The sequence below is a fragment of the Rhinopithecus bieti genome, unplaced genomic scaffold (assembly GCF_001698545.2).
Source record: "Rhinopithecus bieti isolate Rb0 unplaced genomic scaffold, ASM169854v2 scaffold_73501, whole genome shotgun sequence".
NCBI classification, from domain to species: domain Eukaryota; kingdom Metazoa; phylum Chordata; class Mammalia; order Primates; family Cercopithecidae; genus Rhinopithecus; species Rhinopithecus bieti.
In genome coordinates this window covers 414174-431560 of record NW_016827557.1, presented here as the reverse complement: position 1 = coordinate 431560, position 17387 = coordinate 414174, and the positions used below count along the sequence as shown (strand labels likewise).

The 17387-nt window shown below is 50.4% G+C and overlaps 1 protein-coding gene across 1 annotated transcript in view; it reads left to right on the top strand.

The window, feature by feature from the left end:
• MAML1 (mastermind like transcriptional coactivator 1) overlaps nt 1–5838 on the top strand; it is a 49672-nt gene extending 43834 nt beyond the window's left edge. The window contains 2 exon segments of the mRNA XM_017863955.1: nt 325–403; nt 2462–5838. Of these exon segments, the coding sequence (XP_017719444.1) occupies nt 325–403; nt 2462–3444 (1062 nt within the window). The 3' untranslated portion in view covers nt 3445–5838.
• The last annotated feature ends 11549 nt before the right edge of the window (nt 5839–17387 follow it).

Genomic DNA, 17387 nt, shown 5'->3' with positions numbered 1-17387 from the left:
ATACACGGGGCTTCACGGTGTTAGCCAGGATGGTCTAGATCTCCTGACCTCGCGATCCGCCCGTCTCGGCCTCCCAAAGTGCTGGGATTACAGGCTTGAGCCACCGCACCCGGCCCATAGCTTCTGTAATTCTTAAGAAAGTTCTTTGCTTCTGCTTTTATGTGTTCGAAAAATTGACTCTCCTATCTTCCAGATGAGGACTTAATGCACTTGCGTGGCCTTTGGCTTCTTTCTCTCCTCCTGTCTGCTCACTGAGTATCACAGATGGCAGCATCACTAGTGGACAGTCAGCCAGAAAAGGACAGGAAGCACACTTGAGTCTAGCTGTCGCCTCTGAGATGTGCCAGGGAATTTCATAGGCCATCCCTCCAGAAATGCCCAGAGATTTCAGGGAATGGATACAGTAAGTTCTGGTCTGCCCGCCCTCCTAGCTCCTCTCAGAATGTCCTAGAAATCTCTGGTTTTCATTATTTGGGATCTTGCTACAAAGGGTCCCAGAGAGACTGACCACAGCTGTGTGTCCTGGAGGAGACCGGGTGCGCTTTCATGTTTGTGCTACCCGGGGTCAGCCTGGGGTTGAAATCTGCAGGCATCTCAGAAGCATGGGCCTGACCTGTGTTTTCTGCCTTCAAACCCATCTGACATTTTGTGGATTATTGATGGGAATGAAATAGCCTGTTTCAGCTCTCCTCTTTTCCTCAATCCAATTTTGTTGTTGTTTTGAGACAGAGTCTTGGTCTGTCACCCAGGCTGCAGTGCAGTGGCACGATCTTGGCTCACTGCAACCTCCACCTCCTAGGTTCAAGCAATTCTCCTGCCTCAGCCTCTCAAGTAGCTGGGATTACAGGTGCCCGCCACCACGCCTGGCTAATTTTTGTATTTTTAGTAGAGACGGGGTTTCACCATGCTGGCCAGGCTGGCCTTGCACACCTGACCTCATGATCCGCTGGCCTCAGCCTCCCACAGTGTTGGGATTATAGGCGTGAGCCGCCGTGCCCGGCCCCAATTTTTATTATATAGTTGCTAGTAGAGAGGAAGAAAAAAGCACTGAGTCACGGCCAATCCCTGAACAATGACTCTCCTACCCACAAAACCTATTTCAGTTAATGGTGTTGCCATGTGTCCATTGCTTAAGCCAGGAGGCCTAGACAGCAGTTCCCTGAGCACAGGGGTGCTTTCTGTTCCATCCTCTGCTGTCTCTCCAGCACAGCACCTGCCACAGGGTGGGTACTCAGTGAAGATCTGGTAATTTCATAGTATAGAAGATCTTGTCATTTCATAGTATAAATCGTGTGACATAAGATGGTATATTGTCTGGTGAGATGTTGTCACACAGTCCTGCGCCTCCACCCCCCATTCCCACATAGTCTGCCCTCCCTCATCTCCATGACTGAACAGCCTCTTCCCAGCATGGTCTCAGCCGCACTCTCAGTCCAGCCACTCTTGGGCTTTACAATGCCGTTCTTTTTTTGTCTGTTTTTTTGGAGACAGAGTCTTGCTCTTTGGCCCAGGCTGGAGTGCAGAGGCGTGATCTCAGCTCATTGCAGCCTCCGCCTCCCGGGTTCAAGCAGTTCTCCTGCCTCAGCCTCCCAAGTAGCTGGGGGCGTGCGCCACCACACCCAGCTAATTTTTGTATTTTTAGTAGAGGCAGGGTTTCACCATGTTTGGGGCAGGATGGTCTTGATCTCCTGACCTCGTGATTCTCCTGCCTCGGCTTCCCAAAGTACTGGGATTACAGGCATGAGCCACCGCGCCCAGCCACAACCCCGTTCTTCACACGCCATCCACAGCTCTTCCTTATCTGGCCAGAACTAGCTCTTCCGTTTTATCTGTAATCAGCTGGCCACTATCTCCATACCCTGGCCACGGCCAGCCTCTGAAAGTTTCCCACCCAGATGCCTTTTTCTGACTCTGCATTTGCACACACTTGCCTGGAATGCTCTTTTTCCCCAAACTGTTAAATTGCTAAACTTATGTGATTGTAAACCCAGTGGATTCATCACCATCTCTCTGAAGCCTTCCCCAAGGCTTCCCAGATGCCAGGGCTTCTGGCCTGCACCCTGCAGCCTGCTGGCCAGGTGTGCCCCATCACACCCCATCATGCCATGTGCTAACTTTGCCTCCCAGAGGCGGATCTTGCGTTGGGTCCACCTCAGAGTCCCCAGTGCCCACCACAGGGTCCCCACAGAGCAGAAATTTGGTGGGTGCTTGAAAGTTAAATGAAGCAGGTCACTGGTTTTCTCTCCCCTGGGGCTTTGCCCTTCCTCTGTGCCTTTCTGAACCCCATCATTGTTTCAGAGACCAGTCCTCCATTCCACCTGTGGGAGGCTTTCTGCCCCATCGTCCCCAGGGCCCTCTTCCCAGTGCGCCGTGAACATGAGACTTCTGGTGCTGCGGCTCCTGTCTCAGTGGGGCCCAGTGGTGGTCCACTCCTGACTGCCAGACTCTCTCTGTCTTGTAGGGTCCTCTGCTGCCGTGCCCGGCATGAACACCTTGGGTCCATCCAACTCCAGCTGTCCTCGAGTGTTCCCTCAGGCTGGGAATCTGATGCAAATGGGCCCTGGACATGCTTCAGTTTCCTCTCTCCCTGCAAACTCAGGCCAACAGGATCGGGGTGTGGCTCAGTTCCCTGGCTCCCAAAACATGCCTCAGAGCAGCCTCTATGGCATGGCTTCTGGCATAACCCACATAGTTGCCCAGGCCCCGCCACAGGCCACCAATGGACATGCCCACATTCCACGGCAGACCAGCGTGGGCCAGAACACCTCCGTCTCAGCTGCCTATGGGCAGAACTCTCTGGGAAGCTCTGGCCTCTCCCAGCAGCACAATAAGGGGACCCTGAACCCTGCTTTAACAAAGCCGCCGGTCCCAAGGGTGTCACCAGCCATGGGAGGCCAGAATTCCTCCTGGCAGCATCAGGGAATGCCGACCCTGAGTGGCCAGACCCCGGGAAACAGCAACGTGAGTCCCTTCACTGCAGCCTCCAGTTTCCACATGCAGCAGCAGGCCCACCTGAAAATGTCTAGCCCGCAGTTCTCCCAGGCAGTGCCCAACAGGCCCATGGCTCCCATGAGCTCAGCAGCTGCAGTGGGGTCCTTGCTCTCCCCAGTGAGTGCACAGCAGAGGACCAGCGCCCCTGCCCCAGCACCACCCGCAACGGCCCCTCAGCAGGGCTTGCCTGGCCTCAGTCCAGCAGGGCCTGAGCTGGGGGCCTTCAGCCAGAGCCCTGCCTCCCAGATGGGCGGTCGGGCAGGGCTGCACTGTACCCAGGCCTACCCTGTGCGGACCGCGGGCCAGGAGCTGCCTTTTGCCTACAGCGGGCAGCCAGGTGGCAGTGGGCTCTCTAGTGTGGCTGGACACACCGACCTGATCGACTCCCTGCTGAAGACCAGGACGTCAGAGGAATGGATGAGTGATTTGGACGACCTGTTAGGGTCTCAGTAATGGAAGGATTTGTAGTGTTTTTAGTGTTCATTCATCCTATATTTTTCTTCTCAGATTCAAAGAAAGAGCAACTACTTAGGACCAAAAGCCCATGGCCGGGGGAGCTGGGCAGTAGAGCCCAAGCTCCAGGTGAGGCCTGGCCCTGGGCAGGGTCCGTGGCTGCGCCCCTCAGGCCAGCAGTTGCGGTCCATCGGGCTGGCCCCAGCCCCTCTGCTGGCATCAGTACCTGGTGTTGGGACAGCAGGATAGGGTTCTAAAGGTGGTTTTCTATCCAAATGACCAAAAAACCAACAGTAACAACAGTGAAACCCCACGATATCAGGCTTATAAAAATCTGTGCCATCATGGTGATTTTATCCAATATTTCTCCACTTACCCCAGTGTTAGGGACAAGTTTTTGTTCAAACTTTATATAGCAGAATTATTTGCAATTTGTAGCATAGAAAAGATTTTTAAATTTTTTTACAAAAGGTTTTTAAACAGATTAGGATAGGTGATGGTTTAAATCAATTAAGTGGCATTGGAAACCTAGGGTTTCCTTTTGATTAAGAGCCTTTTTTGTTTCTGCTCTTTGTCAGCTTTCAGGGGAGAAGAGGCCACTGGAAAATTACTTCCCTAAGTGCAGGCTGTTGACTGCGTATGCCAAAAAGGGACAGGAGGCATGGAATAGCAGGTCGGGTGACACAGCTAGGGTCTTCCTAGCAGCTCCTCCTCCCTCCCAAGGCCCCCTGGAAGCCCTTCCTCCCACGTCCTGGCAGCAGGACCCAGGCTACATATGGAAGGTAGAGATGTGGGAGTCCTGTGTCCTGGAGTATTATGTCTCCCCCACCTTCTGCAGTTTCTCTGAACGTGTATGTTGCCCGTGGTGGGAGCGTGGTCACTGTGCAGTTGTGCACAGATGTGTTTCCTTTACCCGTGGCCTTTCTGTCTGCCTCTCCTTCTTCTCTGCAGCCCAAATGCAAAACAATTATTTACTCCATTGGAGGGGGAGAGCAAGAGTCTTAGAATTCCTAAGGGAACCCTAGCATAAAGGTTTTGGGGAAGGAGGCCGCAGGCCGGCCCAGAGGAAGCAATTCCACTTTGTTTGACAACTTCTGCCACTCCCATGTCAGATGACTTGCACTTTTTAAAGAGATTGCTTTATAACACTAAGACATCCTTTCTAAAGATTCAAGTGGACTTGACTAAGCTGAGGGTTCACAAAATAGAATATGACATGTGAGCTGTTTTTGGAAAACGAAGATGGAGAGAGCCCTTCCCCATAACGAAAGTGGTCAGCACAGGGTGAGACCCTTTTACACAGAATGGTGGAAAGAAAAGAGAATGCTGAAAAGTGGCTTAAATACAGAGTGTTCTATGGAGAAACTGCAACCCCGTTTTTATTTCCCTGGTGTCTCCAAATGGATCATTCAGGAGTATCCTATGTGAAGAATTGAGCCAAGGAAAATATTCATGCAACCAGCCTGAGTCGCGGTGAGGGAATGAGAGGTTGTACACACATTGGTAGTTATTTTGCACCAGCAGTGCCTTTCTCACTGGGGGTACTTGGACCCTCAGATCTTTTTTTCTAATAGCCATTTGCCACCCCAGGTGGTATGTCGGCCATTTCTCCTTAAAACACCTTCCCTACCTTTTCCATATACTCAGTTTAGCTCTCAGAGAAGGGGTGAATCATAAAGCCAGTGAAAATTCCACCTTCTGAGCGAGATCCCCAATCTGAAGGGGAAGAGGGTGACCTCAGCGGCTTTTCTCCCAAAAATCGGCTGAAGGCTGGTTGTGGATCCTTGTTCCTCTCTTGACCCCATCTGGCTGCTGCCCCGTCTCCCACCCCTGTCCCCAGGGCTTACTGGCCCTGCACGCTGCCTTAGTCCTGGGGCCGGCGACACAGTGGGCTCCTCACTTGCTGCAGTGTCATAGCAATAAAATGTGATTCTTGGGGTCCCCCCAGGGAGCTGCCCATGGCTTTATTTATGAATCTGGTTTTCGGGAGTCAGGGGAGGAGATGACTTTGCTTCTGTGCACAGCCCCGTCTTCCAGGAGCCACGACTCAGAAGAAAAGGGTGCTCAGACTTTTGTTATACACATTTGCTTTGTGTAAATAAATGTTTACAATTTTATATGAAAGATGGAATAAGCGCCAGAGCTTTCAACTGCATATTTTTTACTTTTATAGATTTTAAAATTATGGTCCTTTATATGTGTGTTTTGGGGGCTTCGATGAGTTTCATGGCAAACGGTTGGCATTGTTAGCTTTTTATTGTCATCAAAAGTGCATAAAAGTCCTATTAATCCCCATATTCTTCTACTGCCCTTAACTCTGGTATACACCAAAAAGAAATCTTTACTTTCCTTGTTCTATCATTATAAAAATAAAGTATTTTGCTAGTACGGAAACAACCTTTGTATTTGACGTCACCTGGGGTCTGCGGCAGAAGTTTGAGGATTGGTTTTCTTTTGTAATTTAGCTGCTTGCTTTTCTTGTTTTTTATTATTATTTTTATTTTTAAAGAACTGCTCGTTGTTTAAAGGCTCGTTGAGTCTTAGATTTAGCTGCTTTCTTATTGCACATTGTTGGATGGGAGTTGGTTTGGCTGAAGCCTCAGAGGAGCTTCTGTTATCTACTGATAGATACTAAATCAGAGCTCGCATCACCCTGAGAAAGCAGCCTGTGCCCTGGGACTCACGGGCGTCCGTGCAGCTGATGGAGGGAGCTGGACCAGATGACTCTGCTGTCTTAGCTGCTGGGTGCTTCTTGTGCTTCACGTAGAACCGTTAGGTTTGCCCCTGAAGTCTGTTTGCTGCATGCCCTGTTTGGTTTCTCTTCAGCATAGAGCTTGGTTTTCGCCTTTTTTGATTGTAAGCATGGTGCGCTGTGGCACACTGTGAGGGGGGACCAGATGATGCAGCCCGGACCGAAAGGGTGAATGAGGCCCCTCACCTCAGAACTCTCCCTGCTCTGCTTTGCTGGGAGCAGGGAGCAGGGCAGCCTGGGAGAAGCTGGAGTTCCTCAAAGGGCAGAGAAAAACGGCCTTCAGGGGACCACAGCGAGGAGACATGCCACGATAGACTCAGAAAGCTAGATTACGCTAATACAAAGGGGAAAGACATCTGTGACACACAGGAAACAGTGTTCGTGGCCTTGCCGTAGAAGGCACAGTAAAGGAGGAGAACTCTGGAGACTCCCTGTGAATTCTTGGCTAAGAATGCACGTTATGTGCGGTGATCCAGAAACGCAAATGAGAACAGAAGTGAGTGGCTCTGCCTGTGAGATGCCCAGTGCTGAGCGGTGCCTGGTGCTGGCTACAGTATGGGAGGCTGGCTGCTGTATGATTTTTTGTGGGAAGAAATTTTGTAGACGTTATCAAGCTCCTTAAAATGTTTGTGCTGTGTCTGCCTGGGCAGTTGCAATTCTGAGAAGCCATCCTCGAAAATGACTCTGGGTACAGAAAAAGGGACAGCACAGTAGTGGTCTCAGTACTGCTGTTTACAGTCGCAGAAACTTACGAGGCACTGAACTGCTGCCCTCGGGGATTGGTTAAATATCTATGAAGGTTTTGGATGTAGTCATTTGGAATAATGGTTTTGTTGGGGCTCTTAATCTGTAAGCCAGTAGAAAAGAAATCTGGCTAATATAATCCTTTAAGTTATTTCCCTACAGCCCATTTGTAAGGTTCCCAGTAACTTTCAGAATCAAAGGAGACGTCGGACGGCCAGGCCTCAGTAGTGGCAAGGCCCAGGCAGTTCCAGATCCCTGCAGCTTGCCACCACCCCGAGTCTCTCCAGGTCACCAGCCAGGCTTGCGGGTGATGGAGGAGGACTCGGTAAGGGACAGTTCGACTCGGCAAATGTTTAGGGAGAAGCTGCTGCGGCCAGGCATCACCCTAGAGGCGGGGAATATGGCAGAAACGGCGGCAGCACAGGAAGGCAAGGTTCCTGCAGCGCAGCGCTCACCATCTCATGGGAAGGAGCTTTCACACAGGTCAGGTCAGTGTTAGGGAGAAGCTAAAGCCCAGTAACGAGATAGAGGGCAGTGGGGCTGCAGAGGCTGGGGTGGGCCACAGACTACTGTAGATATGGTAGCAATGCAGGTCTGTTAAGAAAGTGACACACAACATAGGCCTAATCACAGCACTTTGGGAGGCCAGGGTGGGAGGATCACTGAGACCAGCCTGGGCAACATAAAGAGACCCTGTCTCTGAAAAAAGAAAAAAAAAAGGCATGGTAGCACACACCTGTGGTCCCAGCTACTCAGGAGGCTGAGGTGGGAGGATCACTTCAACCCCGGAGGTTGAGGCTTCAGTGAGCCAAGATCATACCACTGCACTGCAGCCTGGGCAGCAGAAACCCTGTCTCAAAAAAAAAAAAAAGTGCAGTTAACAGGAAGAGGGAGGAGTGCTGAGGAGCAAGTTAACAGATGCCTGCACATGTGTTACATTTAAAAGCAGGCCGGGCGTGGTGGCTCACGCTTGTAACCGCAGCACTTTGGGAGGCCCAGGCAGACAGATCACCTGAGGTCAAGAGTTCGAGACCAGCCTGACCAACATGGTGAAACCCCATCTCTACTAAAAATACAAAAATTAGCTGGGTGTGTTGGCATGCGCCTGTAGTCCCAGCTACTTGGGAGAATGAGGCAGGAGAATGGCTTGAACCTGAGAGGCAGAAATTGCATGCAGTGAGCCAAGATCGTGCCACTGCATTCTAGCCTGGGCGACAAAGCTTGACTCTATTTCAAAAACAAAAAAAACAGAAAAACACAAATTTAAAAGCAAGCAATATGCCACTGCATTTAGTAGAATGGTGGCTCTTGCCATCCTCCAGGTGCCTGTGAGCTGCAGCAAGCCTGCATTGCAGGCCTGCACTGTTCTGAAACCTCTGCCAACCTGGGCAAAGCCTGCCCACCTCCCCAGTCCAGTCTCAGAAGATGCCCAAGGTAAGTGAAGGACAAGCTCCAGGGTCTCTTGTTTGCCCCTGGAGTTGGATGGCACACCATGGTTGGTGGCATTATCAATAATGCTCCCTGCAGGCCAGCCAGCTGATGCCTGGAGCTGGCAATGTGGCTCTAAAGATGTTGAAAAATGCAAGATGTTAGCTACCTGCGAACTTGATCCAAAGCTAGTGGCTGAACTTAAGTGTTCCAGGCACTGCCCTGGCCAGCACAAGAAATGGTGAGTAGTGACAAATTTTCTTTACTGGACTTTTCTTCCCCCTTTTGCCTTCAAGCAGTTAATGTCCTGGCCACTCTTCAGATTGGCTTTACTTACACTTCATGGATAATATCATCTTTGCATGGTTGCGTAAGCTGAGCTGCAGTTTAGCTAGTGCATGAAAACCATTTCATGGAAGTTAGGAAAGATAACTTGAGACTCCCACCCAAAGCAGAAACCGGCGTCACAAGGGCAGAATTCAAGGATCCACCACCCTGTCAATCTTCTGGGAAGGGTAACGTACATTAGGAAGAACTAGCTGCCATTGGCTACAGAAACACATACATGCAGCAGCTGCCTGCTGGGGCTGCAGAACAGACTTACTCTGAGGATTTCCACACTGCAGGCCACCTTAAGCAAGCCCTGACCACGTGGGCTGTGGTGAGAAGCAGCAGGCTGTGTTAAATTGCTATGTGGGATCAAGGGGGCGGCCTCCACTTTTTTTTGTGCCTGGAAAGCAGAACTTTTCAAGACTGAGGACGAAAAACTGGAATTTTGCATCCTTACTAAGTTAAGATCTAACTACATTTTACGTAGCAGAGACAAATGCTTGCTGACTACTTTTGGATTTATTACTACTGATATCATTTCTCATCATGAATTTTAAAGTTTTAGGCTGGTTCTATACTTGTAATAACAGATTATTTTATGTAACACAAGACAGTCCAACAACATGTAGAATCTTCAAGAGCTATAGATACTGCCATCCAACCTGTCTAGAGCCAGAGACCTAAGGAGGTCCTAGTCCCCAAGTAGTAAAACATTTAAATCTTGGCAGGGTGGCCGGGTGCGGTGGCTCAAGCCTGTAATCCCAGCACTTTGGGAGGCCGAGGCGGGCGGATCACGAGGTCAGGAGATCGAGACCATCCTGGCTAACAAGGTGAAACCCCGTCTCTACCAAAAAAATACAAAACACTAGCCGGGCGAGGTGGCGGGCACCTGTAGTCCCAGCTACTCGGGAGGCTGAGGCAGGAGAATGGCGTAAACCCGGGAGGCGGAGCTTGTAGTGAGCCGAGATCCGGCCACTGCACTCCAGCCTGGGCGACAGAGCAAGACTCCGTCTCAAAAAAAAAAAAAAAAAAATCTTGGCAGGGTGCCGTGGCTCATGCCTATAATCCCAGCACTTTGGAAGGCCAAGGCAGGAGTATTGCTTGAGTCCAGTAGTTTGAGACCATCCTGGGCAACATGGTGAGACCCCATCTCTACAAAAAATCAGCCGAGCGTGGTGACACACTCCTGTAGTCCCAGCTACTAGGGAGGCTGAGGTGGGAGGCTTGCTTGAGACTGGGAGGGCGAGGCCACAGTGAGCATGATGGTACCACTACGTTCCAGCCTGGGTGACAGAGTGAAACACTGCCTGAAAAATGAAAAAAATTAAATCTTGCTGAGCATGGTGGCATTTGCTTGTAGCCTCAGGTACACAGGAGACTAAAGAGAGATGATTGCTTGAGGCCAGGAGTTTGGGGCTGCAGTGAGCTATGATTTCACCTGTGAATAGCCACTGTACTCCAGCCTAGGCAACATAGCAAGACTGTCTTTTTTTTTTTTGAGATGGTCTCACTATGAATTGCTCAGGCTAGAATGCAGTGGTATGATCATAGCTCGCTGCAGCCTGCACCTCTTGAGCTCAAGCATTCCTCCCACCTCAGCCTCCCGAGTAGCTGGGGCTACAGGTCCTATACCACTATGCCAAGCTAATTCAATTTTTTTTTTTTTCCAGACAGAGTCTCGCACTGTCGCCCAGGCTGGAGTGCAGTGGTGTGATCTCGGCTCACTGCAAGCTCCGCCTCCCGGGTTCATGCCATTCTCCTGCCCCAGTAAAAAAAAAAAAAAAATTTGTGGCCGGGCGCAGTGGCTCACGCCTGTAATCCCAGCACTTTGGGAGGCCCAGGTGGGTGGATCATGAGGTCAGGAGATCGAGACCATCCTGGCTAACACGGTGAAACCCCGTCTACTAAAAATATAAAAAAAATTAGCCGGGTATGGTGGCGGCCTGGCTAACACGGTGAAACCCCGTCTACTAAAAATATAAAAAAAATTAGCCGGGTATGGTGGCGGGCGCCTGTAGTCCCAGCTGCTGGGGAGGCTGAGGCAGGAGAATGGTGTGAACCCGGGAGGTGGAGCTTGCAGTGAGCCAAGATCATGCCACTGCACTTTAGCCTGGGTGACAGAGTGAGACTCTGTCTCAAAAAAAAAAAAAAAAAAATTTGTAGAGAGAGGGTTTTACTATGTTGTCCAGGCTGGTCTCAAACTCCTGGGCTCACAAGAGCCTCCTGCCTCAGCCTCCCAAAGTGTTAGGATTACAGGCGTGAGCCACCACACCCAGCCAACCCTGTCCCTTAAAACATAAAAAGATAAATCTGTGACTTCTTTTTGATTCTTGTTTGTGCATTAACAGGCACGTTCCTTAAACTTTGCAGCTGTCTCTCATTCCTTGCATTTAACCTACTCTATCCAATTGATCCTGGATTCCCCTCCCCTGGGTCCACTTCTTAGTAAACCTGTGGCATTATAGGAACACTACAGCAGGAGAACAGGGCGAGTCTAAGCCTGAGTGTGCCACTGCTAACCGTGTATGGAGCCTCTCTGTGGCTGTTCCAAACCTGGGAGACTGGACCAGCCTGAGTGGACAGTCACGGAGACTGTGATACACTCCAGATACCTTTCAGGACTGAGACTCATTTCCAGGAGTGTTGGACACTCATTGTTAGGAGCTGCTGCCAGCTCACAGCTGACTCTTTCTGGGAATTGTGTTCAGTGGAAGGGAGCTGCCCAAAGTTACGCCTTCTTCCAGGGGCAGCCCATGTCTGGGGACTTGTCAATATGGGAGTATGGAGACCCCAACCCCCTTGCCTCAATTTGGGACATCTCCAAAGAGCCATCCTGGCTCCACTGCACCAGTGCTGTTGGCTGAGGCCTCTGCTGCATCCGCATCTCAGTTCCACCTCTCACTTGCCCAGTCCAGCAGCCCTTGCTCCCTTATGAGTGGTGCTGATGCCCTTTGAAATCTGCCTTTGGGGCACCTGGCTCAAGAGAGTTGGTGCGGGGAGTGGTCCCAGGAAGCCGACTGTAAGCTGGCTCGCTGCTGGCCACGATGACCCCATCACCAGTGGCAAGTGTGATAACTGTAAAGGGGAACTGTGAAACATTCGCCATGGTGACACCAGGCAGGACACTGGGGAAGGGAATAGAGAACCCTGGGCCTTTGGGAAGTGTAAGTGGAGGAGTGCCTGACCTGGAGAGAGATTTTGCTGGGGTTATAGGTGATGCCTCGGAGAAAGATAATGAAAAGCTGACCATGATTAATCACTAGAAAAGGCACAATGGGCCGGGCATGGTGGCTCAAGCCTGTAATCCCAGCACTTTGGGAGGCCAAGACGGGCGGATCACGAGGTCAGGAGATCGAGACCATCCTGGCTAACACGGTGAAACCCCATCTCTACTAAAATACAAAACTAGCCAGGCGAGGTGGCGGGCGCCTGTAGTCCCAGCTACTCAGGAGGCTGAGGCAGGAGAATGGCGTAAACCCGGGAGGCGGAGCTTGCAGTGAGCTGAGATCTGGCCACTGCACTCCAGTCCGGGCGACACAGCGAGACTCCGCCTCAAAAAAAAAAAAAAGGCACAATGTGAGATCCATTAGAGGCTTCAATGTGAGATCCATTAGAGGCTTCCTTGGCAGCCAGGCAGGAGGGTGGACAAAGCTGAAGGGATCAGGCACGGGGTTGTTATTAAGGCATCAGAGCTCCAAGAAGGTAGAACCTCCAACCTTACCAAGTCTGCCATACCAAGGTCATTGTCCTAGTTAGGAATGTGGGACACTTACACTGGGATGGGGACATCTGGATCGATACTCTAGAACTCTAGAAAACCTGGATACCCCAGCCCTGCCCCCACCCCACCCCCCACCAAAACCTCTAAGCCCGCTCCTCCCTGTTAAGGGCCGGTGCTTTGCTCTCGTTTGAAGGTCATGCACAGGCCTCTGCCACCTCTCCTTAGGATCTGTGCTCACCTCCCCTCCTGGCCCCCGGACCAAGAAAGTCAGTAGGAGGGTGCTGGGCCTGCCAGAGTAAAAAGAGGATGAGCTGGTGGCGGGGAGCAGGAGTGTACCTGAGATTTGAGGGCATGGCCATATGGGGCTCTGCTATGACCTAGGACTCAGCACTCTGTCAGAGCCCCCAGGAAGCCGTGCCCATACGCTACCAGCTCAGTTCTCTGAAGCTTCCCAGGAAGCCATGGCCCACAAGGAAGAGAACAGCAACTCGGGCAACCATGGCAGCTCTGCAAGAAGGGACTGAATGCCCAGCGAAGCGGGTATGGGAGAGGAGGAATGCAACTGACCCCTGAACAACACAGGTCTCAACTGCCTGGGGCCACTTACACGTGGACTTTTTTCAATAAATATATTGGAAATTTTTTTTGAAATTTGTGACAATTTGAAAAAACTCACAACTGAACCATGTTGCCTTAGAGATATTGAACAAATTAAGAAAAAGCTAGGTATGTCATGGACGCATAAAATATATGTAGGTACTAGTCTATTTTATCATTTACTACCATAAAATATACACAAATCTATTACAGAAAGTTGGAATTTAGGTGCAGCGACTTACGTGTGTAATCTCAACACGTTGGGAGGCTGAGGTGGGAGAATCACTTGAAATTCCAGACCAGCCTGGGAAACATAGTGAGACCTTCATCTCTACAATTAGCTTGATATGGTGCCACATGCCTATTGTCCTAGCTACTTGGGAGGCTGAGATAGAAGGATCGCTTGAGGCCAGGAGTTTGAGGCTACAGTGAACCAAGGTCACACCACTGTACTCCTGTCTGGGCACATAGCAAAACCCTGTCTCAGAAAAAAAGTTTCTCTGCCAGGCGTGCTGGCTCACGCCTGTAATCCCAGTACTTTGAGAGGCTGAGGCAGGTGGGTCACCTGAGGTCAGGAGTTTGAGACCAGCCTGGCCAACCTGGTGAAACCCGGTCTCTACTAAAAATATGAAAATTAGCTGGGTGTGGTGGTGGGCATCTGTAATCCCAGCTATTTGGGAGGCTGAGGCAGTGGAATCACTTGAACATGGAAGCCGGAGGTTGCAGTGAGCCAAGATTGCGCCATTGCACTCCAATCTGGGGACAGAGCAAGACTCCCATCTCAAAAAANAAACTCTGACTGCCGGTGAGCTGGGGAAAACAGAGCCATAGTTCTCTTCTTTCAAAAGCAAATAGGAGAAATATCACTGAATTATTTTTCTCAGCAAGGAACATCCCTGAGAAAGAGAATGCGCCCCTGAGGGTAGGCCTCTGAAATGGCCACTTTAGGGGTGGCTGTCTTTTATCGTCGAAGGTGAAGGGATGAAATAAGCCCTGGTCTCCTGTAGCGCTCCCAGGCTTACTAGGATGAGGAAATTCCCACCTAATAAATTTTGGTCAGACCGGTTGTCTGCTCTCAAACCCTGCCTCCTGATAAGATGTTATCAATGACAATGCATGCCCAAAACTTCACTAGCAATTTTAATTTTGCCCCGTCCTGTGGTCCTGTGATCTCGCCCTGCCTCCATTTGCTTTGTGATATTTTATTGCCTTTGAAGCATGTGATCTCTGTGACCCACACCCTATTCATCCACTCCCTCCCCTTTTGAAAATCGCTAATAAAAACTTGCTGGTTTTGCAGCTCAGGGGGCATGATGGAACCTGCTGACATGTGATGTCTCCCCCAGACACCCAGCTTTAAAATTTCTCTTTTGTACTCTTTCCCTTTATTTCTCAGACCAGCCAACACTTAGGGAAATACAAAAGAACCCACGTTAACTATCGGGGACGGGTTCCCCCAATACCACAGCCTGAAGGATGAGGCCAAAGGACTGCAGGTCTGAAGCACAGCCTGCAGCAGGTCAGCAGCTACAGCTGCCTCCACGGCCAGTTACGAAGTTTTTTCAGGGCAAATGATGGGAGTGTTGGCACATTAGTGGAGGAAGAAAAATATGGAAACAAATACTACGAAGACAAGCAATTTTTGGCTATCACTGATGGAGCAAGAATAAAACTCCATCTCAAAAAAAAAAAGAAGAAGAAGAAGAAGAAGAAGAAGAAAGGGAATCCTGGCCTAAGCCCAGCGCCCAGTGGGACCTCTGGGTCCACAGGTCCACCCAGCCATTTCCTTGGCCTTGGTATGTAATCAAAAAAGACTCACTTGATAGTTGACAGAAGCCTCACACTGGGTATTGGCCTGGGAAGCAAGAGCTGCCACAGTGGGGAAGACCCAGAGAAGAAATGATAGGGAGCCTTTCTTCCCAGTGGGTCGGATGCAGGGTGGTGGTCTGCCTCATAGATACTTTTTTTTTTTGAGATGGAATTTCGCTCTTGTCGCCCAGGCTGGAGTAGAGTGGCACGATCTCGGCTCACTGCAACCTCCGCCCCCTGGGTTCAAGCAATTCCCCTGCCCCACCCTCCCAAGTAGCTGGGATTACAGGTGCCTGCCACCACGCCCAGCTAATTTTTGTATTTTTAGTAGAAATGGGGTTTCACCATGTTGACCAGGCTGGTCTCGAACTCCTGACTTCAGGGGATCCACCCACCTCGGCCTCCCAAAGTGCTGGGATTACAGGAGTGAGCCACCGTGCCCGGCCATAGATGCTCATTTGACTTTCCAGTCTGGGCCGAACAAGATGTAAATGGTCCCTAGCAGCTGACAGCAGTCTGCTGCAAACACAGCAAAGTTGAGTCCCAGTTTCAGCTGCAGTGACCACCAGCCAGCCTCTGTCATGGCCCCTGAGTGCTGGGCCCAGCAAGGTGAGCTCATGAGCAGTAAGCAACAGTGACAGGGGCAGGGCTGAGTGGGATCCCAGCATCATGGCTCTGGCTCCCCCAGACAAATCCAGATCTGCCACCCAAGTGCCCAAGTATCCAGCCTGCCAGTGACAGAGACCAGTGTTGGTCTCCTCAAGGGACTGAGTAAGGAGACCAACCAACCACCTGGTGCAAACTGAGTCCCTTCCATGAGGGAAGGGGCCACAAGCAATTCATGGTTTTTTTTTTTTTTTTGAGACAGAGTCTCACTCAGTTGCCCAGGCTGGAGTGAGTGGCACGATCCTGGCTCACTGCAACCTCCGCCTCTGGATTTTGTGAACCAAGCAGGAGGTTGCTTGCCCTGCATCCTGGCAGGAGTCAGCAATTCTCCTGCCTCAGCCTCCCGAGTAGCTGGGATTACAGGTGCCCATCACCACGCCTGGCTAATTTTTGTAGTTTTTCGTAAAGACAGGGTTTCACCATGTTGGCCAGGCTGGTCTCCAACTCCTGACCTCAGGTGATCTGCCCGCCTCAGCCTCCCCAAAGGGCTAGGATTACAGATGTGAGCCACTGCACCTGGCCATGTTTTCTTTTTTTAGCTTTTCATTTTGAAATATTTTCAACCTTACAAAAAAGTTGTGAAAATACTACAAAGACCTCAAAAACATTTTGCTAAGTTGTGCCAGGCATGAAAGACCACATACTGTATAGTTCCATTTATATGAAATATCCAGAAAAAGCAAATGAGCTAAATGCATGCCCCAGACGCTCATGTGCTGGATTTAATCCCCAATGCAACAGTTTGGGAGGTGGGGCCTACTAAGAGGTGACTGGGTCCTGAGGGCAGAACCCTCATTTATGTTTTTTTTTTTTTTTTTTTTTTTTTTTAATTTGAGACAGAGTCTCACCCTGTCGCCCAGGCCGGAGTGCAGTGGTACAATCTCTGCTCACTGCAACCTCTGCCTCCCGGGTTCAAGCGATTCTCCTACCTCAGCCTCCCAAGTAGCTGGGACTACAGTAGATTGCAGACCTGAATATAGGAGACTATCTTGGTTCCCTCAGAGTTGGGAAGAATTTCTTAGATAAGACACAAAAAGAGCTAACCATAAGGTAAAACACTGATTCATTTGTTACAGTCAATTTAAGAGCTTCTGTGCATCAAGAGACACCATCAGGAACCTGGAAACACAAGCCATTGGTGAAAGAGAGCCTCTCCCTGGGGGCAGGTTTTGGCTACTGTCAGGAAGCATGCTGGAGTCACAGCAGTGGGTGACATAGGAGCTTGCTTGTGCTTACCTGTGCACTGGGACGCCGTGGGTGCTGGAGCACCACTTCCATTGTAGTGGAAGGATGGCCTTGGGCCTGCCCCACTGTTGGACTTCTTGGGCCCAACAGAACCAGCTGCTGTGGCAGAGTGCTCTGGCCACACAGTCACTTAGTGCCCCAATGTCCCAACGTCCAGTTTTGTTTGTTTAGTTTTTGGAACAATGTCCATTCCCTGCTGGGGAACACACAGCCTTGATCTGGGATCATAAGATTATGCACTATGACTGTCTTATGAGGCTTCTGCTAGAAACACCACCTGGCTCTGTCTGTACCACAGTTATTTCTAGCACCAGGGGTGTGCTTGATTTTGTGAACCAAGCAGGAGGTCGCTTGCCCTGCATCCTGGCAGGAGTCAAAGCAGCAGTCCCAAGTGTGAACTGTGTTGCATCCAAAACCTCCAAAGACCCACCAAGGCCTATGTGCCTTTCTTAGTGGCAAGAGATCAAAAGTGCAATAACTTGAATTTTTGCCCAGGCTGGAGTACAATGGCGCGGTCTCAGCTCACTGCAACCTCCACCTTCTTCTGGGTTCAAGTGATTTTGTCTCAGCCTCCTGAGTCGCTGGGATTATAGGTGCATGCCACCATGCCCAGCTAATTTCTGTATTTTTTTTTTTTTTTTTTTTTTGTTT